This window comes from Phlebotomus papatasi, chromosome 1 (genome assembly GCF_024763615.1).
Source record: "Phlebotomus papatasi isolate M1 chromosome 1, Ppap_2.1, whole genome shotgun sequence".
Classification (NCBI taxonomy): domain Eukaryota; kingdom Metazoa; phylum Arthropoda; class Insecta; order Diptera; family Psychodidae; genus Phlebotomus; species Phlebotomus papatasi.
The window spans coordinates 11,749,329-11,776,081 of NC_077222.1; the positions used below are offsets into that span (position 1 = coordinate 11,749,329).

General features: G+C 34.5%; 1 protein-coding gene across 2 annotated transcripts in view; it reads left to right on the forward strand.

The window, feature by feature from the left end:
• The first annotated feature begins 10,481 nt into the window (after nucleotides 1-10,481).
• Nucleotides 10,482-26,753, forward strand: part of LOC129800032 (putative transcription factor SOX-14) — a 68,806-nt gene continuing 52,534 nt past the window's right edge. For both annotated transcript variants that reach the window (XM_055844390.1, XM_055844389.1), the window contains exons 1-2: nucleotides 10,482-11,499; nucleotides 13,244-13,600. In XM_055844390.1, the coding sequence (XP_055700365.1) occupies nucleotides 13,448-13,600 (153 nt within the window). In that variant the 5' untranslated portion in view covers nucleotides 10,482-11,499; nucleotides 13,244-13,447. The remainder of the gene's footprint in view (nucleotides 11,500-13,243; nucleotides 13,601-26,753) is intronic.

Here is a 26,753-nt window from a genome sequence, read left to right on the forward strand (position 1 = left end):
CGGAGTTATGGCCATTTTAAGAAATTTTTTTTGGACCCTTATAGCTCGGGTCAGGGGGGTCAGGGGACCTTAAGTTTGGTATTGATGGAAAGCTCTAAGGTCCAGCTATAACATACTAAAATTTGAGCCCGATCGATACCATAGGGGCGGAGCTATTGAGAAAACAAAAAAAGGGGGGTCTTCAAAATGGCGGAAGGAGGGGTGGGGGGTGGGGGGTCAATGCACCATGTTGCAATTTTCATACGATATTTAACCTTTGCCGAAAACCGCAAGTCGATATCTTTTTTAGTTTAGGAGCTATTAAGCTCCAAAGAGCGGCCGGCCGGCCGGCCGGCCGGGAACGTAACTTAGCCCCCCATATATTCGTGATCAGGAAGTGGCGAAACACATTTTGGCCAAGTTTGAGCGCGATCGGAGGACATGAAATTTTGTTAGGATTATAGTAGGTGAGATTGTTAAGAATCTCACCTAATATTAGGGTAAGTGTGACAAATTCCGGCCAGCTTGCAATTTCGGCCACCTTTTTTGTTTCGCGAATTTCTATGAATTTTTAGTTTTTACATACTCTAGAGATTATATAATGCAAAAGAATAATAAAAAATGTAGCTTCGACAAACGAGATGACGTGAAAAAGACATTGGAAGAATTGCTGAAGGGCAAGGAACTATGAGAATGAAGGTGGCCGAAATAGGGAACCAAAGCTATGTCTACATTTTTATTCATTTTAAAATGTATTAAGAATGATTTTAAAGTAAATAAAGACGATAAACTCTTTACAAGGTTCTAAGCAACACTCCTTAAGTAGAAGGAATAAAAAAAAATCAATTTCTATTAAAGATATTACATTTCAAACTTGAGACTTTGGCGCTTGCATGCAACTATGTCGAAATTTGGCACACTTACCCTATATCACATCAAAGTTAAAGTTCTGAAAAATTGCTCAAAATTTCATAATCTAATCCTAAATTTGAGACCGGTTTCAAACCGGTTAACCGGTTTCAGAGCCGTTCAAAACCGGTTAAACGTCTATCCTAAAAACCGGGTTATTTGGAACCACTAGTTGTGAACCGATTATTAACCAATAAGTTTTTTTTCGAAAATAATTGTTCTTGTCCTTTAACTATTTTACGGGATCGTTTGAATCGATTCAAATCGGTTGAGAACCGGTAAACGGTAGATGATGCGAAAGAGGTATATTATCAGTCAGGAATTAGAGCACTTTGCAAAGTCTGAGATGCTTTGTTACCCCTTTTGTTTATTTAATTTACAGTGCAGCGACATAGAATGAGGCAATGACTACCCCGTTCTCCCGTATTTTACTTAACAAGCCTCAAACTTCAGTTTTCTTCTCTTTAATTCTTTTTTCTTCTCCTCAAAAGACTCTTATCTCGCCGAGACTTGTTAGTGTTTCTCGATTTGATTGGCTTTTAATACGTTTCTGAAATCATTAGTGGAAGTATTATATGGGAGGCAAGAAAAAAATTGCCGTCATGAGACTGGACTGAAAAAAAAATTGCCACGAGACTCTTTCAGAGAAATATTTAAACAAATTTTTTTTTATACACAAATTCTATCCAAACACCAAATTGATCTCTAAAATAATGAACAGAGCCTTGAGAGAAAATAAACACTTTTGTGGAGCTGATTTTAATATTTATTGTTTCTGTCGTCAAGAAAAACACTCCGAGATTAATCGTGATGAAAAATCGAAAAATCCAGGGCCTTTAAAAGTTCAAAAAAAAATCCACAAACTTCAATTGAGATACACAATAAATTTTTCTTTTTTTTAACTTTTTTTTTGAAATCACGATGAAAAAAAAGAGAAAATCAGCCGAGAAACTGCATAAATTAATAAGATCAATTTCATTGGAAGCACAATATCCAACCTTAAATTATGTAAAAATACTCTGATAGTTTGTTTTTATCTAATTCTTTTCCTTAAACTCTTTTACGATGAAATAAATCTCGATGTGATGTTAAAATTCACAGCGTGATATTGTTAATTAAAAGCATCTAACCACATTTTTTTTTCACTCTCCACATATCAATTAACTAATTATTAGTTTGCGTTTAATTATGTGAATGACTCCGGTGATTGCAGGGAATTCCGTCTCTTGTGATAAAAATTAGAATAAAATCTCCGAAAAAAAAACATAACCATGTCCACTGATAAAAGCCCTTCCCATAAGAAATTTCTCATCAACTTGCCGAAATTCCCCAGAAATTTCCATTGAACTTCCTGCCTAGAGCGCATTTAAATGATCCCATCCTAGGCCATTTGGACGATAGTAGCAGCAAAATGGGATTTGTCTCAAGGACGAAGAGAAGCACCTTGAGGTCCTCCAGAGAGGTATTTTTGAGCCCCAGGAGAGGGATTATGAGAGCCGGCACGTAAAAGGTGAATCCCAACAGGTGTGCGATTCCCGACTTGTCTGCCGAATTCGCACATAAAACCTTTCATTCGCTAGTTTTATGCTTCTTATGTTCCATTTTTTTCATTCACATTTTGCCTTCTTTTTCATGTTCTCTCGCTCGTTTTATGCTTGGTTGTTTTTTTTTTTAAACCAAAAACCATCAAATCGATCGCGACGGCAAAAGGAGGCTTAAGAGGTTGCACAGTTAGGAGAATGAGGTACTCAAAGTAGATCTGCAATAATAAATAGACGAAATACATACCAACAGCATCCCAAGTAGCATTTTCTTGAGGAAAACACATAGAAAAGCTTAGAACAATGAGTAGATAACTCTACTGCTCACGGATCACTTGCGTACTGATGTGCCGATCTTTTGTAAAAATTGTGCCGATTTGCTGATTTCGCATGGATTTATCGATCTCATGTCAGTATGCCGATTCGGCAGAATTTCCGCAGAAATTCCGCACCGCGAATTTAAACGAACCACACAGTTTAAACGAGCCGCACGAGTTTAAACGCTATACTTCATAAGAACAAACTGACTGATCTGTCGATTTCTGATACAAATTGTGCCGATCTGTAAATTTTTAGCTCCAGATTGACCTATTTTGCCGATCTCCGCTTACAGTTCACTCTGAAAACTACTTATTCACCCCTTTTTTGAGAACCAAACATCAGAAACAGTCGTCAGCGCCATTTGGCCTACAATATTTAAGTTAGAGAAGTGCTATGATTATTTTTATTTAAATTAAGACTTTGAAACATTATGCCCAACGCACAATAACTTTTGTTTGGTAAACATGTTTTAGACATTTCAATGAGATTGAGTGAGATCTAGATCTAGTCATCTCGCTCATTGTCATGGGAAATTTTGAAAACATGTTTACAAACAAAAGTTATTGTGCGCTGGTCATTAACTTTACTATTTTTATATTTTTTTCACTATTTTCACGTAATTGCTTTTACAGGAAAAATAATTTTGCAACAAGAATTGTCGACAATTTTGTAACACCATATGGTACTGGATATCTTTTTCTCCGCATGAGGGCACTGCTTTTTCCCGCCAGTGGCGCTGGCAACTGTTCTAAACTGTTGCTTTTAACCCTTTAACGACGAAACATTTTTTACGAACTGAGAATCAACAATAAAAATTAAACTGAGAAACATAATCAATGATAACTCTTACATCTAATCTTGGAAAGGCCAATAGAGTCTTATTCGGTCTAATTTTGTGCTTCTATGAACGATAGGGACAAAAATAGCCAAAAAATTTAAATAATTTTATCGACATTACCAATGAATAATATTTTTCACTTTCATAAAAAATATTATGTATGAGTATTGTAGTTTTTATTGCCAAGAGGGTTTTCCTTAAAAAAAATTGGAAGTATAAAACATAAATAAAATCAATTATGAATTTGAGAATTTAAAAATTCGCCATTTTTGGGCTTAAATATTTACTACATAGCAAATAGCTAGAGACTTGCAAAAAATATTCTAGATTCCTTCAACCTTCTACTTTACAATTATGTACAGACATAAGAAAAAAATAACTTTAAGTAGTCAGGAAAAATTATTTTCTTTATAGGACACCGGGGTTCCAATCGTCCATAAAGGGGTAACCCTTATTCATTTATTGAAAAGAATCTGTTTAGGGGGAAGTGACTAGTCTTTGAATGTAATTTTTCTCTTATTTCCCAAAGAAAAAAAATCGATTTTAAAATCTATAATTAATAACTTTTAACTATTTTCCATTATTTTGATTAATAAAAACGAATTTTCGATTTAGGAAATAAGAGAAAATTAAAATATTTAAAGTCTGACACATTCGAAAACAGGCCAAAGTGGGAGAAATTTTTGAAAAAAATTTTTTTTTATAATTTAATGTTAAATTAAAAAAAAATAATAATTAGACAATTTGTGACGAAAACTGCTTCCAAACTGTTGAACTCATAACGTATAACTGATTTTATTTGTCGTTAAAAATCTGAAAGTATTATTCTATTTTCTAAAAATTTCTTTTTTTACATTATTTAAAATTTTCTTAAATTGAACATAATAGGTTCCAAAGTTGTGATAATAAAATGTTTACCACTTTTTTACTCCTTATCATTAAGTATACAATATTTTTATATATACTTTTTATTAATAGTGTTTTCATGAGAAAGATTCATATTTAAATCTGAAATCTTGAAAAATATCATGTAGGAATTGTTTAATTTTAGTTTATTTTTTTGTCATCCTAATATTTATTACCACAAAAATTTTTATATTACTTTGAATTACGTATAGATGGTCTTCCGTAGTAACCATTCTGAAATCTTAAGTAGACTAAAATAATCCCCTAACTATACGTGATCGGGTTAAGACAGTTTCAGACTATGGGCTAAGCTTTTAATCCGGAATTAGGATTTGTTTGTAACTATAAGATTTACGACTTTACCTAAGACTAGTTTGCCATATTATTCTCTTTAGATTAACCCAATTAGTGACAACAACAGAATAAGAAGAATTAATTGTGTTTTGTAAACTAATTTTTTAAATTAATTATTCTTTACTCGAGCCAGAAAAAGAATTAAAATTTGTCCTGGGTAAAAAAATCAAATTTTTAAACTGTGTTAAAATTAATTAAATGGCCCACTGTTGATATTTATTCATTATTTGAAATAATTAATTAACAAATGTCAATTAAATAATTAAAGTATTACAATTCCTGAGGTTATTTTATATTACAATATGCAAATCAATAACTCAAATTTGACACTGTGCACTGTACAGTGCACTGAAGACAAAATAATTTATTTATTTAATTAAATTGTTAAATTAAATTTATTTACATTGTAAAGATATATTTTTCGAGTATTCGCTCGCCAATTTTATTTTGTTTTGTTAAACTAACTTCAAACTAATTAAATTGCGAAAAACGTCTTTCTTTTAGTTTTTTCTATTTTATCAAACGAGAATAACTCAGAGAACTTGAGGGGCCTACTAAAATGCTAACAAGGTCTAACTAAATTTAAAATACAAATTTTCATTCCCGTTTTTTGTTTTATATTACAGAGAAACAAGTCAAGCCACAAGTTTACTTCAGGTAGATTAGCCTTAGGTTTTTCTTATATTTATTTAAATTTATCCTTTCATTAAATTTGAAGTAACAAATATGGAATTTAAAACCTTTTTCTTTAATTAAAATTAAAAAATTGGCTCAGATTATGCTGTATGTCCCAACGTTGCGGATTGTTCGAACTCTCGAGGTAGACCTATTTGTGTATTATTCTTCGGAATGTTTTCCGGATGTATATCGGTTTATTAACGATTAAATTTCTTGAAAAATCGGAACACAATTCTGAACTAGAAAATTGTTTGAGAAATATATATTGTAGAATATTCTTATCATTAGTAACATGCCTATGCGCAAATAAAAAGGGATATTTAGGGAAAATATAACGATTATGATTACTTGATCAATTCATTTCCGATTGGGACTCTTGTAGCCGGATAAAAAATTTTAGGACCTTTCTAAAATATTCAAATTCAACCACATCGGTTGAAAAATTTTGTCCTCCAAAGTGATTGATCTATTGACCTTCAATAATTCAAAATGGCGAATTTTCCGATCATGGGTATGTTTGGACGAAATGTTCGCCTGAACTACCTCTAAATCATATCCGAAAATCACTGAAAAAGCTTGTAATAATTTTGAGAAGAATCAAAAAAACACGGTTTTGGAAGGGTTGGAGGGGGCTTAGGGGAGACAAGAAAAAGACTGTCCGAGATAATGTTCACTTATGGGGGAGAGGGTAAGACCGGACGTCTGTCTCTTATATTTTGACCTCTAGTTCGAGAACACACTTAAGGTCTAGTAAAGAAATAATTTTCGAAAAATGATTCAATTATCGGTTTAACCGATTTGTTACCGATAAAGACTGATGCCGTCGGGTTCGAGCTTTCAATACCTTTCCAAAAAAATCTAAGTTTGACCAAATCAGTTAAGAAATGAGTCTTCCAAAGTTATTGGTCTATGGTGATTTTCCGGTCATAGGTATGTTTGGAAGAAATGATCGTCTGGTCTGGACTACCCCTAAGACTTATCCGAAATTCATTGAAAAAGCTTGGGTCAATTTTAAGAAAAAGCAAAAAAATACATGGTTTTGTATGGGGACGGGGTGAGGGGAAAAAGGAAAAAAACGTTAGGGGATAAGTTTTTTATTGGAAATCACCGATAACCGGAAACTGATGCCTGTTACCGTTTAAGCTCCAAGTCGAGCAGTAAAATCGGGTTCAAATTTTGAATATTTTTTATTTTCCAATTCTTTTTTTTTATTTGAATTTTTTCACTGATGTGGAGAATTACCTATAAATATATTGTGGTGTTATAAATATGTCAGGGACTGTGTGCTTCTTGGGCTTTCTTCTACCGTCTGTGATATTCAAATACCTGTGGTAAACAATAATTTCTCTGTGATAGGATTCTGTGATATTTAATACCCTCTTCTTCCTGCCCAGTTTACCTGGAAATATATATTCCTTTAGTAAATGTCTTCAACAGTGATCCGGAACGTAGGCGGCTGGCTTTTCCAGAAGACGTTTCCTCGATGACCGCCAAATGCCCTTCACCAAATCCACTGAGGCAGTGAAACACAATTTTCACCTTCACCAATTATTTATTTCCACCAATTTCTCCACTACTAGACTGAACACAGTTTAACTCTACGTCACTGTCGTTTTTCTGTATTTTTAATTTAATATTTTTATAAAAATTTCACTAAATAAACTAATAACTTTTCTCTCCTGGGACACTGGTGTATCAAAAATGAGAACTATTTTTTTGGATTATTTGGAGGCCAAAATTACTTTCAAAAGTCAAAAAATAGTTTTTGTTTTTGGGACACCGGTGCCCCACTCGTCCTTGTAGGGTTAAGAAGGTTCATAAAGGTTATTTTATTTCGGAAATATATTATATAATTTAGGAAATTTGTATTTGACAATATTTGCCCCAGGCGCAAACTCTAATTTTCAATTACTGTCATAAATCTAATTCTATTCCTTCATTGGTGCTCGAAGCATCCTTTATTCCTTTATGGGTAAGGGAGACCGGGGCAGAATTAGCCACGTATAGTATTAGACAGTAGTATCTTATAGTTTGCCTGCGAAGGAGTATTGAGGAAATCACTCTTTATTCTAAATATATACAGTGGCGGCCAAAATAATAGAATCACATTGCAAAGCTTATATTTTTTAACTTTTGTATTTCTTCCCAATTTGTTGATATAATTCTGAAGTGGAAATCTTTAAATTATTAGAATCATAGAATAAGGGTTGTTTTGGCAGTTACAGGTCTCTATTTTACACAGAATACGTCAATAGTGAAATTCAGTTCGACCAAAAAAAATGCAAAACTGTCATTTATGCTATCTAAATATGGCTTTATTTAAACTTATTCGATTTATAGACCACATTCTTTAATTTAAATGAAAGTGGTTCTTACGTGTTGTTCAAACCATATTTCACTATTGATATATTCTGTGAAAAAGAGAGACCTCTAGCGGCCAAATGAATACTTATTTGACGTAAGGTAATTATTTGAACATTTCTATATCAAAATTATTTCAACGAATTGGAATAAACAATAATGATAAAGGTAAAATAGTGGTGTTTGCCATTTTTTTAGTCTCTTTATTTTGGCCGCCACTGCATTTCCCTTCCTATTCATTGAAATATTTAACAGCCTCATACAAACATTTTTTTGTACAAATTATACGCAATTAAAAATCTCATTTGGTGGCTAATTCTACCCCGGTCTCCCCTAATCAAATTTTCAAAAAGAGGCCAATCGGTAAGAGATAGCGATCTCTTTTTGTATAAAATTCCAGTTCCAATTTTGATAATTTTATTGAGAATTTGAGTTAGACATTTAAGTTGGGAAAGGCTTTTAGTTAGGCTTCGCTTCCCACACACTCTGGTTTCGAACACTTCATATTTTTCCCATAGTCATTTAATGAATCTGTCATATTTTTTCAGAAATTGTGTGACTTAACCTTTTAAGGACGATTGGAACACCCGTGTCCCATAAAGAAAATAATTTTTCTTGACTACCTAAAGTTACATTTTCCTTATGTCTGTACGTAATTACAAAGTAGAAGGTTGAAGGAATCTAGGATATTTTTTGTAAGTCTCCAGCTATTTACTATATAGTAAATTTTTAAGCTAAAAAATGACGAATTTTTAAATACTTTTATTGAAAAATAATTTTAAATATTTTTTATACTTCCACTTTTTTTTAACCAAAAACGTTTTGGGAAAAGAAACTACAATACTCAAACATAATATTTTTCATTAGATTGAAAGTTATCATTCATTAGTATTGTCAGAAAAATTACTTAAATTTTTAGGCTATTTTTGTCCCTATCGTTCATGGAGACAAAAAAATACACCAAATCAGACTCTGTTGGCTTTTCGAAGGCCAGATCTAAGACCTTTCACTGGTTTTGTTCACTGGTTTCATTTATATTGCAGATTTTCGGTCCGCGAAAACTGTCTCGTCGTTAAAGGGTTAAGACTGGCTATTAAAATCAAGGGCATGACGTTTCCTATGTTTCTCATATGTTTTTACGTGCCGCAAAAACTTTTGAGTTTATTAGCTCTTTTCTGTTATTGTAGAATAAATTAGAAAAAAATACAATTACAGAATAAAAGCCAATTTAATATAGAATAGGCAATCGAAAACCCCAAATTGGCAACCTACGTAGTTTTGGAGATATCTAGTGAAATGTGTATGAAAGCAGGGAAAAAATTACACTAAAACTGGTCGTATTTTTCAGACCTAATGTCACCTCCCTGGGTAAAAATATCAAGTGTTCGGAGCCAGAGTATGTGCGAAGCGTGAATGTCTTCCCCTAGAATTAGGTAACTTTGCGAAATATACCCAAGCAGCGTGCGTAGTCATAATTTAGTCATAAGTTTTAAATGTGGCCAATAACCTAACCCCGGCAATTCTGTGTAACACAATCTAAATCTCATAAGTTGCTACGTGAGTTTTTCAACTCCATCTCGAATCTTCTTGAAGTGCCTTGTCCACTTGAGGTGGTCAGAGTACATTGACCGCTGGGATGAATCACCCCTCATTTCGGTTGCGAATGCCAAAAAAGCGGCATGTTGGCTCACGACCGTACTGTCGTCATCGGGTCGCACTCTTCCTCGCGGCAAATTGCTCAAGACAGGCCAGTGCGAGATGCGTCCCAGCTGCCAAAAAAGAGAGCCCACAGTGTCATTAGCGACAAGAGTGGTCAAGTTCTCGGTAATTAGAACAGGCAAGACCAGCGGCTTCAAGATGCTGCGTCCGCCGGCTGTATTTTCCTCGAAAAATTTCCACCGTGGGCCACTCTCGAAGGTCAATCGCTGATTAATTTCATGCGTGATTGACTCCTCACGGGAAGCCAAAGTTCCCTCTGACATCTGCGCCTGTGTTGGAGCCCCGCACACACATACACACACCCAGGAAATGCAACAGCTGAGAGCTTGGACGGAAAACTGGATGAGGAGCAAAAGAGAGCAACCAAGATGAGAAGAAGGCAGAATGAATGGAAAAAAAAGAAGCACTGGAGACGCAGATGTGGAGGAGAAATTGAGCTGGAGACTCGCGGAGATGGAAGCATAAGAGCAAAAAAAAACCTGAAAATCCGGTTGTCTCAGCTGTTTCCAGTGTCTCTCCCTCTAGCGCAATTTTTTCTTTCTGTACGCACACTTACGCATAGTGGCTCCCTTTTGACAGGACCTGTCAATTTTTCTGACGCATCGCGCGAGGATTTGGATTAAACTCCGCGATTGGGATTTGGGTTGTTTACAGCATTTTGTCGCTGGAAAATAAATCGCAAAATCAATGGGGGAAAATTTTACAGTTCTCTTATCTTGGCGATATGCGACTTGACTCTCATTGTGTCTCATGCGATAAGGGGATTGGGATTGATAATGGGGAGCCTTGGCAGACTTCTTGGAGCTGAATTTCGTCATGAGACGCAAAGTGTCTTGGTTTTGGAAAGTCGCAATTTTTGATAGCGATAGGCGGCATTGCCGGATTTCTTGTACGGGGTTGTAGGGGTTGTAGGGGGTGGATATTCACCACTTTATTGATTTTGTAGGGGAGAATACCCCACCTTGGGGAAGTGCCCCTGCGGGGTGGGTTGAGAGTGTGTGTTCAGGGGGAAGGAATCATCTGTTGTGCTTTGGGTTTATTGGGGTGAAAGTGGGGGATGTTCGGGTGGGGAAATGCGTATCGGATGGTGATCGGGTGGTAGACCGAAGGGACTTACGTGTCCCTGTCATGCATGTCAATTGAGAATTTTTTGGGGGGAGTGTGTGGTGAATATCGTGCACGCATACTTTGGAATCGGGACGTGTCGTTGAGGAAGAAATACAGCACGATGGAATTGTGTGAGAGCGAGTGAGACGCATGCGTGAAGTTGAGTGCGAGTGAGAGTGTATTTGACAAGTAAATAAGTGTCAGACACTTATGTAGCCATCACAATTACATTGAAATGTGGCATGGTGGGAGAGAACAGCTGATGCCTCTGGCTTCCGAAGCAAAAGTGCATTGGAAGAAGTCGGTGTGCCGTGCTCAGCGGATCAGTGCTAAAACAGCTGTTAGCGAGAGTAGACGGAAATTGTAAGAACGGAGCTGAATTACAAAACTTTTAGCTCAGAACGGTTTTTTTCCTCAAACACCCTCTAAAAGACATAGAGTCTGAGTCGTCGAGTGGCAATCAACTCGATTCAGTCATCGCGATAGGGCATACCCCTTAACGCTAAAATTCTTCACAAATTAAACAAAATAACTAAAATAGAAAAGAATTAAAAGTCCCTCAAGTGTGGGGAATTAATCCAGTGTTTTAAATCCGTGAATTTAATTTTTATTTTTCTAAATTTTAATCAATTAAAATTCATTATCGTGAATTTTCCGTATTTTTTTTTGCCCCTATGATAGCGCTAAGTCGCATACGGAGTGAGTGGTCAGATTTTTCATGGAAATTCAACGACAAGTTCTCCAGAAGAGATTTATCTTCTCTATCACGGAAAATTGTATAAACAAGTGAGTGGAATTGCCTGAACATTGCCAATTGGGCTTTAGTTTTTTTTGTGTAACTGTGGTGGTTTAATTCTGTTATTCGGTCTCTATGAGTTCATACAAATCATACAAATGATTTTTTTGATGAAAAAATGTAAAAAATTGAAAAGTGCTGGGAAATCTTCGGATGAAAACAAATCCAAGTTAGAAAAATCCGGAGATTGTGAAAATCCGTGGAAAGCGGGGATATTTTGAAAAACTCCGAAAAATAGTGAAAGGACTCAAAAGTGAGATACAAGAACAAGGTTCTTTTTCCCCCAATTTGGGGTTTATTTAGAAGCAGTACGAGAGATCAAAAAAGTTTATGGACAAAAGTCCAAGGCAGAGTCACTGGCTGACTGCTCGTTCCTCATCGAATTTTCGTTTTTGTTTTTATCGAAATTTATTGCATCCCACAAGGAAATTCTAGTTTTTTTTTTGTATTTAGAGCCGTTTTTAGTGAGATTTAGTGATTTGTGTACGATGGCACTTGGGAAGGCCAAAGTGCCCATGGAAGTCAAAACTGAAAGAGAAACATACTGCGAGTTATTTTTAATAAATAAAAATACACTTGAATGAGCTAAAACCTATATCGCAAAATATAAAAATTCCGTGTTGAAAAAAAAAATCATCAATGTACGTCTATTGAGATATTTTTTTTCCGTATCTAACGTAGTGACGACGTAGATTGTTTACGTGAAATGATTTTTCTCACATTGCGAACTTCAAGGAACTGATTCAGATGAAAACTTGAAAAGTTTTCACAATTTACGCACATTTGTGGCGATTAAATTTTTGCCCAAAGCACCTCAACTAATCTCCCATGGGGCTATTTTGTGCAAAAACACGGTGATTCTTTGAGTGACTTAGGAGAACTATTTGAGATAAACCTAGAGAGGTGTGTGTTGTTGTTTTCGAGTTTCTTTCCTTGTTATTTATCAATGGGGAAAAGGTGCTCAATAAATCACTGAAAACAGCTTTTTTTTTCTGACAAAACGAAGAAACGCATAAAGTTCTTTTGCCTTGGGAGACACTACGGGAGGAAATCCGTTTTTGGCCGATGAGAAAATCCTGCAAAGAAATGCGTGTTTAGGTCAATAACTATTAATAGAACCTCGGGTGAAAAAAACTCATCGTCATTTTCACCAATAAACAGGAATTTTTATTTTGCGTGAATAAACAATCACGCTATAATATCAGAAATTTTTTTGTGAAAGGCCTCTCTGTCTCTAAGCCTGATGAAAACGGTCTTTTTCGGTGCAATACAGGGACTTATAAAAGTAGTGCAATGAAAAATCAGTGACTTTCACAGTGCAAAAGTTTTTGAACGCATATTTGAGAATTGAGATTCTGTGCTTAATCCTTGTGGTGCAATTTTCGTGAAATAATTTCGCGCACTTAACCCAAATCCCCAAATTGCGGTGTTCTCTGGCGCTATTGCAATATCAATGAGAAAAACAATCTGGCAATAGATTCTCGGTGATAATTATTTGGAATTAGAACGGGCCACACACAATTGGCGTGATGGGAAAATTCTGAGGAAAAGCCAAGCCATTCACGAGAAAATTGTCATTCTCACCTTGAGTGCTATTAATTCAATTCAATTCACCCCGTACCGCTGCAAAAAAAAAAAAAAAAACAAAATAAAACCACCGCAGTTGCACTTTGAAAATTTTGTGTACCATCGCAAAATTCTCAACCAAAAATTCTTCTCTTTTTCTATTTGCAGTAAGACTATTTGATAAAGTGGAGTGAAGAAGAGTGACAGGAAAAAAAAGTTGTTAAATTTAAAGTGAAAATTGTGCTTAAAAAAAGAATAAGAACTTTTAATTGAATTTGGGCAAGAAATACCAAAAAACTAAATAGTTTGGTTTCATCCCCAAAAGAAACTAAATAAACAACCTCCCCCCCCCAAAAGAATCTGTACACAAAAATGGTACCCCAGCATTCACAAGAGGGTAACATGACACGTACAGACATTGAGTCTACCACCGCGGCCACTGAAGGCCTACAAAACACAAGAATCGTCTTTGGATCCCAGCTCGTGGATAAAAATTCAAGCACCCCCTATTCAGATGCCACCAAGGTGAGTCTCAATTTTAATATTTTTCAAATATATTTTTTTTTCCAAACCGGAAAAAAATAACCGATAAAGTGCCTTCAGTGTTCTTCCGTGTGTGTTTGACAAATTTCCGTGTCACTGGGAAATTCTTGAAAATTTGTCGTTCAACTTGGGGAGATAGTGAATACATGTCTCCAAATTTGACCTCTTGAGCTTCCTGTGGAACATTTATCACCGAAAATTCCGTCTCTGCTAAATTCCCAATTTCCTATCAATTTTTGTGGTTTTCTGAAAATTTTATTGAAGTGAAGCCCTTGTTTGGGAAACCGGCAAAAAGTGTGCCAAAACCAAAGCTGTGAAATTTGAGAAAAAAACGTTCTCGGAAACCGGTAGTGTAGGTGTCGAATCTTGGATTATAGTCCTAGGCCCTTTTTCGGAAGTGAACTAGGCTTGAAGAAGATCAAAGTTATTCTTGGAATGCTTTGCTAAAAATTAGATTCGTTTTAGGAGTGCGGCACTTTAAACCTAAAAACGTTCCTAAGATATTAAAATGTGGTTAAATCCTGAAATTCTTGAAGATAAAAGTGAATTACGTGAAAAAAGCGCAGTTTTAGAGCTTGAATCTCTTATTTGAAAAACCTAGACATAATAATTTAACAATTTCTGGAATATTTTTAAATTTCTCCTGGATTTTTATGTTGGAATTTTATTCGTAAAATACGGGTTTTAGATAATTAAATGTGCTGCAAATCCTTAAATCGAAGAAAATCAAAGTGAATATACTGAATAAAAATCGGTTTTAGAGCTAGAATCGCTGATAAGGAAAATCTAGATATCTGCATTAGTCTTAAAATTCTCCGGGACTTCATTTACGGAATTTTATACATAAAATAGTGTTAAAGCTATTAATATGTGCTACAGATCCTTAAATTCTAGAAAATTAAAGTGGATTTCCTGAATAAAGAACAGTTTTAGAGCTAGAATATCTGATACGTAAAATGCAAGATTCCAATTCGCCAATTTCTGAATTATTCTTAAAAATCTCCTGGATATTTTTTCCGAGAATTTTGTGCGGAAAAAACGTGTTAAACCTATTAAAAGATTGTTGTCGGACTTAATTTTAAAGAAAATCAGTGTGAACTTCCTGAATGAAGAACAGTTTTAGAGCTAGAACCCCTAATTCGGAAAATCTAAATTCCGCAATCCTACAATTTGTGGGTTATTCTTAAAGTTTTCCTGGATTTTTTGTCGGAATTTTATACGTAAAACGTGTTAAAACTAATAAAATGTGCTGCATAAATAAAATAGTGTTGAAGCTATATGGAACAAATCTTAAGGTGTCGTATCTTGGATTATTCATAGGCCCTTTTTTCGGAAGTTAACTAGGCTTGAAGAAGGTTAAAGTTATTCTTAGAATTCTTTTTAGGAGTGTGGCATTTAAAACCTTAAAATCAGTTCTAAGATATTAAAATGTGGTTAAATCACGAAATTCTTGAAGATTAAAGTGAATTTGGCGAAATAAGCCCAGTTTTAGAGCTAAGATCCCTGGTGCGAAAATTCTAGATTTCCTAATTCGAATTCCTAGAAAATCAAAGTGGATTTCCTGAATGAGAAACGGTTTTAGAGCTAGTATCTCTGATTAGTAAAATGCGAGATTCCAATTCGGCAATTTGAGGATTATTCTTGAAATTCTTCTGAATTGAATTTAATGAGTAAAAACGCGTTAAACATATTAAAATGTGCTACAAATTCCTAAATTTGGCAAAATAAAAGTGGATTTCTTGAATAGGGAACAAGTTTAAACCTAGAATCTCTCAATTTCCCAATTTTAGAGTTTCGGTTTTTTTTGATTCAGAAAATCTAAGATTCCTATTCGGGAATTTGTGGATTATTTTTAAAATTCTTCTGATTTTTTTTGGCGGAATTTGATGTGTAAAAACGTGCTAAAGATATTAAAATGAGCTGCAAATCCGGAAATTCTAGAAGATCAAAGTGAAGTTCATGAAAAAGAACAATTTTAGACGTAGAATCTCTTATTCGGAAAATCTAAGTTTCCAATTCCATAATTTCTGTAATATTCTTGAAATTCTCCTTTATTTATTGTGTTAGAATTTTATGAGTGAAATAGTGTTAAAATCGCTAAAGCTATTAAAATGTGCTACAAATTCTTAAATTAGGGAAGAAAAACAAACAGTGAATTTCCTGAAAAAAAGTTAGTTTTAGAGCTAAAGTTCCTGCTTCAGAAAATCCAAGATTCCAATTTGTCAATTTGTGGATTTTTCCTAAAGATTTCCTGGATTTTTTGTTGGAATCTCATTCGTAAAATGCGTGTTAAAGCTACTAAAATGAGCGATAAATCCTGAAATTCTTGAAAATAAAAGTGAATTTACAGAATAGAGAACAGTTTTAGGGCTAGAATCTCTTTCTATATTCCTAATCTTCCAATTTTGGAAATATACTTAAAATCCTTCTAGATTCTTTACTTGGAATTTTATTCAAAAAACGTGTTAAATCACTTAAAAGATGCTTCAGGGAGTGAAATTCATGAAAACCAAAGTGAATCTCTTTAATAAACACTGTTTTCTGAACTTATAAATTCGTCTCCTACAATGCTAAATTTATTCCTAGATTTCTTTACGAAAAACTGGGTTAATTTTCGAAAATGCCGCATTTTATGTCATAAAACGTGCTAAGTTTCTCTGAATTTTTTAGACCTAGAAGTTTTGTATTATTCCTGAATTTTATATAAATTCTATTAACTGTAACCGGTAGTGAATAGGACAACTCCAGGATTAATTTCATGTTCTTGTTTGTGAATTGCGATATTTCCAACCCGAAAAAATTAATAAATTTAAATTTAATAAAATTTCTGCGAAGATTGAAATCAATAAACATCTTAATTCACTTTGTGAAAAGTTGAAAACATCCAGAAGCTTTTCAAAATTCAATTAAAATCTTTAAATTAATGCAAATATAATTAAGCTTATTGAATGGTGAGAAGTTTTAGCATTGAAAGACCCCCTGTGGAATATCTGTCTTTGCTCTATTTGACAACTTCTAGGAATATTCTTAGATTTGTCCTGGATCCTTTTATTGGTAGTTCGGTGTTTAATGCACAAAACGTGCCAAACGTGCAGAACTTATTAAATTAGTGAAAATCTTAGTAGTGTTCTTGAGTGCAGAATAATTTAAAAACCAGAAACTTCTCTTCAGGAAATTTCACGGATTCTAGGGCTAAACATGGATTTGGTTTTGGGAAATTCGATATTTCAGGCTTAAAATTTTGATAGAACTAAGAATTTAATGGATATCGTATTAAATACATCGAAGTTCAGCCCTATTTAATTTCTCATCAAAAGAAAAACGAACTTACTTAACCATTGTAGATCGTAAATTCTTAAATTTTCAAGCATTTGCTGTAAAAATCAGAGAAAGACCACTCAGAATAAAGTTTCGCTGGAAACGATAGAAACTATTGAAGTTAGAAAGAATATTTAAACTAAAACAAAACCCCTTCTGGACGTATAGCATTCTTTACGGAAAATGTGTTGAAACCTTTGAGTCACATTTTCAGGACTAAAAATTATTCTTTCGCAAATTAAAATAAAAGTGTTTTTTTCCTTAAAAATCTAACAAGAATTTTGAATCTCAAAAATTTATAGCTTCTGAAATCTCAGGAGACTTACTTTTAAAAACCGTAAATGCGAAAACAATTTTAGGACTGACAGGATTTTTCCGTATTAGAAAGCATGCTTTTTATGCTTAAAGTCTGAAAAGTATTGTGAATTTCACAAAAAAACCTATACAGCTTCTGAAATCTTAAGGTAAATGTTGTTAGAATCCGTAATTGAAAAAACAATTTTAGGACTAAAACCTGTTTTCGCAAATTCAAAAATACTTGTTTTATGCTAAAAAATATGACTAGTAATCATAATCCTGTAAAACACGTACAGCTTCTTAAATCTGAAGAAAACTATTGTTAGGCATCGTAAGAGGAAGGACAATTCTAGGAATAAAATTATAGGAAAACTTTCAGGCTTTGCATACTTTAGGTTCGAACACTTCAAAATTTTCCCATATTCCTTTAATGAATCTGACCTATGGCAATATATTTTAATAACCATTTTTAAGTCACATATTTTCTGAAGAAATTAAGTCAGATTTATTAAAGGACTTTGGGAAAAATATATAGGGGATAGCACGCTACCTTCGGACTTTGGACGACTCAAGCTTCGGACTAGTTATTAAAATCTAATATTGTAATGGGCGAAACTATTTTTAAACTATCGTTCGAAGGTAGCGCGATCCCTTATACGGGCTTCAAACCTAAGGCTTAGCCATAAGGCTTAATAATCCAATTTTCTTATCAATTAAATTTTTTTGGGAAAGTTTAATTTAAACTAAAATTGGTTGCTATTTAGGATTTTGAGGCCTTCCGGAACTAGGCTAAACGTCTAGTGCGAAGACCGCTTTAGTGTTCGAACCTAGAGTATGTACGATGTCTGAAAGCCTTTCTCTAGTTTCATTTAGAACCTTTCAAGAAGACCTACATTAACCGAAATATCAATCGAACTATCAACAGAAGGTCAATCCCAGGACCAAATTATTTTCCGGGAATTTAATCAATGTATAACATTTGCTTGATAATGCGGTAAGATCAGAAAATTTCACAGGAAAAGAAAAATCCAGCATTTGTTACAAATCAACTACAATGTTTTGACATTGATCCAGATAAGTTTAAATTCAATTTGATAAATACCAGCAAAGTTTTTTCCAATTCCGTGTCACAACTAAAACATGCGTTTTGCATTTAGCCTGTTAAATTTTCAAACTCTGTAGAAAATTCTGTTTACCTAAACCACCATTTGTGAGTCAAGTTTGCGAAATCTTGGCCTGGTTAGCGGTCTCTAATCAATGTTGAAAATGCCATAGGAGGGGTGTGGACACAGGAAATGATTTTACAGTGCTATTTTTCCACTCACCTGAGATGGATTATCGTGTAATGGGGGGGAAAATGTTGTTTCTCTATCGGTTTTGGAACAAATGGATAAACAAATAGAACCGTAAATAGAAAAAAAAGCCAGAAAGTCCGGTAAACAAAAGTGAATTGCATCAGATTGGTGGGCAAATTGGTGAATTTGTGGGAAAACAGAAAATTGTGTGCGATAATAAATGTGATAAGTTATCTCATGCCATGACTCGGACACTCTCTAGGAGAGAGGTTTCACTGACTTTTCGCGATTGTATTTGGAAAGCAGAAAAAAAAATTGTGTGACGCTTGTCATCCTTCTCTGGTGCTAATTTTTTTCTTTTGCTATATATCTCAACGACTTTCCACAACTCAATTCTACAACCATAAATGATGAAAAATGTCAGTGCCATCGAGCCAAAGGTCCCAGGCTTGACATGAAAAGTAGTTCAAAGCCTCACACACTGTCTCCAACTTGGCGATTTAATGGGGAGAGAGAAGAGATTTATATTTGAAAAAAAAATCGCTCATCTGAGATGGAGAAAAGCGTTTTCCGAGAATTTTCTATCGCCGTGTGTATTAACTACCCCAGGGGCCTTCAGACCATCATGCTTCCTTTTGCCAGAGTCAAAGATGAAAAGACCAATCGTCGAGACAGTCTGTCTTCAATTTTAATTACGTAGTTTACACCAAATGACTTAATGCGTTTTTGATTAATGTTCCACACTACATAGACGTGGTTTTTTTTTATTCTCATTTCATCCACAACTCTGCTCTCTCGAGCTTCTTTGCGCGAGTGACTGATTAAAATAATCGGTTTTCCTGCGGCGCTAATGATAAGGAGAAAAGAAGATACTGACCCCAAAGGGGAAAAAATACCCAAAGCATTTTCACTCAGAAGATACAACTTCATTGAGGTTTTTCACTCCCAAAAACTCTCCCAACTCTCCCAATGATTCATCCCTCGTGTCTGTTTGTGTACTGCCTTGAAGACCATACACGAGACACTAAATTTTTCGAGATAAAATTTGTTGGTTCGAAGTGTTTGTTTCATGCAGTTGCTATTTGAAATTGAACAGATTTTTCCCCGAGAAAATCCTCTGTTTTTTTCTGGCTCTTGCGGCGAGATTGTTGGGAAATCTTCTAAGTTGGATGGTCGAAGAGGTGCCTCATAGCTTGAAAATTCAACTTCCACACACATTTTTCACGGAAATCCAATCATATGGTGCATAAGAGATAGGCTGAGAGGTTTCTAGGGACACACTGTTAAAAACGAGTGTGCGGAGGACATATTGAGGAGGATTGTCCGACAGGAAACTTCATTGCTTTAAGCTGTTTCTGCTAAGCTGAAATGTATCAAAGAAATACAATCGTATCCAAAATACAAAATTTCATATGAAAATTTCAAATTTTTCGTGAAAAATTCAATCTGTCAAAGTGCTGTCAAAAGGCTGAAGTAAAATTGTCGAACTCCTAAGAAATTGTGACTTGAATAAGATCCTTCTGAATTATGAAGTACAACATCTATCAAAGTTGAAAGAAGAAACTTCAAGTTTGACAAGCTGTCAAAAGGTCTGATAAAATTAACCAGATACTTGATTATAAACGACGATCATATGGGGCAATCCTAATAAAATTCCAACAGATATTTGCGCTTTTTGACGTGGAGAACGTCTTGACAGTGTACACTGTGAAAAAGGTTTAGAAAAACCAAAAACTGTCAAAGTCCTGTCAAATTACAAAAATAAAAACAACTGACGAACCCATAGATAAGAGAATTCAAAGAAAAATCGAACTAAATTGACATATTTCACAATTTGAGCAATATGAAATTTGTCAAGAAGTAACCTATCTGTCAAAAGTCTGTCAAATTGAACTGAAAGTTGAAAGAAATTACCAACCTGGCTATGTACATCCCTGTAACCCAGACAGATGTAAGCAAAATATAAGGAATTTCATGAACATGGAAAATGCGGATTTAGTTGTAAAGGATCTATCCTGTCAAAGTTCTGTCAGATTGAACTAAAAATCCAAAACAATTGACAACCTATCTATATAATCCTTGTTGCTGAGACAGCATTAAGCGAAATACAAAGTATATCGACATGGACTTATGTGTAAAAAAAACATAGAAAATATGAAATTGTTTGCGGAGGAACCGTTCTGTCAAAAATATGTCAAATTGAGTTGAAAGCTCAAAGTAATTGACAAGCTAGCTATGTATATTTACGTTAATTAGAAAGCTTTATGGGAAATATGAAGGATATAGACTTAGAGTATATACTGTTTAAAACATAGAAACTGTTAAATTTGCAACGAAGGAACCAATCTGTCAAAGTTCTGTCAAACTCAACTGAAAGCTCTAAGCAATTAACAATCTAACTATAAGCACTTGCGTTATTCTAACAGGTTTATGAAAATTAAAGAAGTAGAATTGATGGTCTTGGTGCTGAAAGATTTCGACATAGACTATGTGTCAAAAACAGAGCAAATTCACCTGTCAGAGTTCTGTCAGAAGTCAGAATCCATTAAGAACAGGTAGCTATAGAAGCAATTAACTTTATTACCAATGATTTCTAAGTGTACGTGATGAGAACCTAAAATGCGCATTTCTTGTAAGAAAAACAATGGATTTGTCAAAACGCTGTCAAACTCAACTGACAGATGAAAGAATGGACACAAATAATCTGTCAAACTGGAGGATTTCTAGCCAAAACATAGAAGATATTTATGCTCTCCTTTTTAGCATGACAAACGTAATTGAAAGTATATTTTGCAAGGAATAATATGTATCTGTCAAAGTATTTTCATATGTCAAATTCATCTTTGTCAAAAATAGAGCAAATCCACCTGTCAAAGTTCTGTGGGAATTGATTTCTACTGAGAGTTCGTGATAAGAACGAAAAATGTGCACTACTTGATTTATATCAGATTTCTAGAAAATATTTATGTTCTAGTTTTTGGCATGGCAAACGTCATTGAAAGTCCATTTACCTAGGAATGAAATCCATCTGTCAAAGTAAGTTCATCTGTCAAATTTATCTAAGACTAAGATTATTGACAATCAGCTTACTAGAAGAATTTCTTTCGAAAGTCGAATACAACGAAGAAGGAAGTAATTAAATCTACAAAACCATGAAACTTTGACATTAATCGATGAAAGTACGAAACTTCAAATTAAAAATCAATCTGCCAAAATGATGTCAAGTTAGTAAAAAAATTAAAACGTTTGCGAACAATTGAATACTTCTAATTAAAATTGTTTAATAAAACGGATCAACACTCAAAAAAATTTGTCAAAAGTGGTTTCATCGAAAATATGCAAACGTTGTTGGAACTGCCTTTGACATTTCCTACTGTTAATCTTTTGCAATGGAAATATCGAATATCTGCTACTGCGTAATTAATATTCCAGCTGAATGGTGAAAAAAAAAATCAACGATCCCTGATTAGGACAAATCGTGAGATTGTTCTTTCAACACACACTATCGTGGTTGACAGTAAATATTGTTCGATGTGTGGTCTCGAGGCTTTGAGTGCAAACATTTAAAATGTTAAATATGTACAAAAATAAATACATTATGTATCTGTCCTACATAGATAAGGGGAATTTATATGATTTGAGAGCTCATACAAGTTCACTTCAATAAATCCAACAGTACAAGGAAGTACTTCAGATAGAGGGACGGAGAGAGAGGAAGAAAAAAATTATTTCAGCGATTTCGATCATTATCATTTTTCCTCGGTTAAGTCCTTTTCAGGATTTCCATTGATTTATGCGTCTTCTTCCTTCCGGCAGGGGAAGACTGATTCTAGAAAAAAAAAGTTAGGGACAGAGAAGTGAGAACCGAACCCAACCAGGGCTCGTTGAATATGCCCTGCTGTATTTTTTTTTATTTATGATGATGATAATTTTTTTTATTGGGTGAAATGAATGAAATTCAATTGAAACATTTACATATTCAATTAAACCAATTTATTGCTGGGGATTTTCACTGTATCTGTGTCCACCATCCAACGCTATAGTCCAACTTACACCGATTTCTAGTGCTTAGTCTTGTTTTTCGGCAGGGCAAGTCCGAGGCATTGAGAGTTCATTGATTTTTAGTCGCCTTTTTTTTGACAGTGTTGGAACATCGCGGTGACACTTCCGCATTTTTTAAACCAAAGCATTAAATCCAACAATTTTAGCCTTATGCGAGGGTGGGAAAGAGTTTGACCTCCTTGCGGATTTTCTCACCTCTATTTGAACAAGTCTTCGTTTTTTTCGAACAAATATATGACCAAGTCTACCAATATTCAAGTTCATTTGGTGTTTGTGACTCTGCTTTTGCCTCAACCTCTATCATTAGAATACCTATTTACAGAAATGGAAGGCAGAGTAAAGGAAAAAAAAACTATATGAATATTGCCCAAACAGGCACAATTTGAGTGACTGTTTAATTTAACCCGGTATATAATGAGAGTAAATATGAAGAGAGGCTTGCATATGAGGCGTATGTTTTTTATACCCAGACTAATACATCAGGTAAATGAACTTGGTCGCTGTAGGAAATTCAATGTCAAAAATGATTTCGGGGGAAAAAATTGTATATTTGGGATTAGATAAATAATTTCAGCGTGAATACCAATTTTATTTGTCGATTGATTGGATTGTAGCTATGAGGATTGCTTTTAGGGGTTATCTATTGCCCTAAAGAGCCCCCATAGCATGTTATCTATTTGGTTATGTAAGTTTCCGTCATTCTAACCTCAAATTTTTCAGTGTGTAATGCTTCTAAAATGCACACTGTTTGATATCTTGGGTGCTGATAATGGTTTCTTACGAGGTAACCTCAATGTCTTATAACCAAAATTACAAGGAAAATTTCCTTAAAGTATTTTACCTTATAGTGTATTTACATATCTTGTAATCTAACCTTAAATATTTAAGACTGTACTTCTTTTGAAATTCCTATACTCTGATATCTCTAAGATTATTTTTATTTCTTACTAAATAACCTCAACCCCTTACGTTTTCTGATCCACAGAGAGTTTTCCCTAATGATTTCTTATAGGTTATGTATGCTTCTGACCTGGTAACTTCAAGAAAACACCAACGTCTCAAATCGGGTGAATAAATAAATTGCTAGATATTTCTTGAGTCATTTTCATTCATGAAAAAGCCAATTTTGAGATATATGTAACCGGATTTAAAATGGCCGAACCTCGAAACTTTATTTTAATAGGCTTTTAGGAAATTTTCTAAGCTTTCATTTGCACTTTAGAGCATTAAAAACGGTAGGGTAGAAGCTTAGCTGTGGTAGTTTTCCCGAAGTCTTGCAATATGAATTGTCATTTCCAGTACTTTATTAGACAGCGCGGCGTTTTGAACAACTGCCACTTTGTTCTGAGGATTTAAAACCCGAATGAGACTGATCAATATTGTCTAATTTTGTCCATTCTGTTAAGGTTTAAATTTTTGAATACCTGGTAAAGTCTAAACAGTGACATCCGGTAAAGGTATTCGTGTCCTAAAGAACATTTCCAAGAAAAAAATGCATAAATCGAAGTAATTCAACTGCAAATATTAATAATTTGAATTGTTTTATTTTAATTTTGATCTTTACAAAGAGTTCAGAATGCACATTTCCTAACATTTGAAATTCTAAACTTCGTAAGGCAAGATTATTCTTTAAGTCTACTGGTTAAATACTTTTGGAAAATTTTCTTGCAAATTTTGAGAAATTTGGAAATGAAAAGAAAGATCTTTATTTGACAAGGTTGTGTTGCAATCGCTTCTGAGTGTTTAGAATCCATATTCAATTGTTTAGAATACGAAATTTCATTAGGAACTTGATTCTTTTAGCTGACTGATTCTATTCTTTAAAGAATTTAATTGCAAATCCCTAGAACTTGCAAATGGTTCTGGTATCAGTATACGAAACCTTTTAAAAGCTTAGAACACATGTCTACCGGTTTAGAAAATCTAAAATTTGTTAGACAGTTCAGAATGACTTTAATTGCAATTCCCTAGAAGTTGCAAATAAAGTCCCACGGGTGCAAAGTGTTTTTACAAGATTAAAATGATTCTTAACATACAAACTGATTTAAGAAGTTTCGAATTCAGGCTGAATTGTTTAGAATTTCGAAATTCGTTACTAAATTGATGCATTAAGTCTACATGACAAAAAAATCGATACTTCTTATTAGAATTTTCAATAAGTACATTTGTTGATGGAGTCTAGATGGCGATTAAAGTAATTGTAATTTTTTCTAAAGAGGTTTAGAATCCGTATTGGATAGTTTAGAATACCCAAATCCGCCAGCATGTCAATTCCTCAATTCTCTGGGATATTTATGGCTTCCAAATCACCCCTCAAAGTCAAATTCCAGCTGAAAATCATTAAATTTGAGTGACAAACACTTAGTAGTTTTTTGCCTATCAACACTAATCTGTCCAGGCCTCATTCGGTGGTCCCCTACCTCAGCAAAAAAAAAACAGCACAACAGTCCCACCAAAGTGACTTTAAGCCAAATAGACACTTTTTGCCCGACTGTCCCACCGTCTAATTTTCAATTCTACGCCTCACCTTCGATCAGCTGTTCAACATGTCTCACTGTGATTAGGAAATTTGGACATTTTACGATTGGACAGTAAAATTGGACAGCTGTAGGTGATTCATTTTCTTTTTTGTTATATGTGGAACTCCAGGGCAGTTAGAGATTCCTCCTTGGACTTGTAGGAAATTCTCAAGAGTAAAAAAAAGAGCTGAGGGGGCATCTAGTGATTGTCTCTTAAGCAATTTTGTGTGGTTGTCTTCACAATTTTGAGTTTTTTTTCTGCTGTTGGTGGAGATGAGAAAGACCAAAGGGGAGAGCCAACAAAAAAAAGTGATTGTGTTACCATGAAACGTGAAATCCATTACCGGGGCAACAAACGATGAATTTTATATACAAAAGCTACATAACTACTTTTTTTTTGACTTAATGGCTTTTTCACAAAAGCTTCGGGCAGAGATAAGCTCTTATCTCAATCTTTAATACCAAAAGCGCGCACGGAGGGTATATTTTGTGTCACTGTTCTTGGGGTGTCCTGGTTAGTTTTTTTTTCCTCTCTACTCTCTTCATTTTGTCCTATCCATCGTGTCCTGGGCCTTCTGGGTGGTGGAAGGATAATTGCTGGTGAGGACAATTTCACCCCAGTGGTACCGAGGGTGGAACGCCTCGCGGTTTTTTGCAGTGTGAGCGACTAATTAGAAAGATGGCCTATCCCCCTGCGGGAGGAGGATTGCCTGATGGCAGGGAAAAGCCTACGGAGAATTTTTCCTGAAGTACATTGTATCCCGTCAGCGAACCGAGAGCTCTTTGAGTGTCTTTTTGTCCACCAAATTTTTAGGTTTATAGGCGTGCAGAAAAAAAAGTGAATAATTTTTTGCTGTACCGGGGGGCCTCAAAAGAGCCTACAATTGGTCGTTGTTAAAATTTCAATAGAACATGAGAGAATTTTTTTTGTCCGGAGCCCAAAACGCGCATGAATTAATGGTATTGTGACAAAATATTGCTCTCTTGGGTGTTTGATTGATTTTCCATTGGAAAAAATTGCGCCAAGCCATGGGGACAAAAAGATAGACAAGTTGAATAATCATCGATGATGACGATACACGCGGCTTTTTTTTCTCCTTCAGCTGGAAGCGCGATTACCAAACCCCAACCCCGCAGCTTTGTAGCCCCATGATTCTCAAGAATACTTCTCTTGGGATGATTAACCGACAATTTTTTTTTTGCACTCTATGGGTGGCTTCTTATAAAAATTTATAATAAGAGATGTTTCGGGTATGCTGGTTCCGGGTGTTTGTGATTGTGAAAACTTTCCGCTACTTGAGTCAATTTTCATGATATTTCTTCCAAAAAAAAAAAAAGAAATAACAAAATGATTGTCTAGCTAAAAGTTCTCCCGTTTGACGGATTCTTTTTTGTAATACACTCTCAATCTTCCTCTAGAGATTCTGATTAATGATTCGAGAAAATAAAATTCAATAAATTTCCATCAAGTTGGTTGTCGTTGGGTGAAAGTTTTTTTTTTTTAAAGATATATATTGAAAAATAATCCCATCATCTTCTATCATTTTTCCATATAAAGCAATTTGCTATTTACTTAGGGCGATACCTCAAACCGTTTAGCCTTTCCTCATCACCGTTTTTTTTTTACTATATCGCATCCAATAT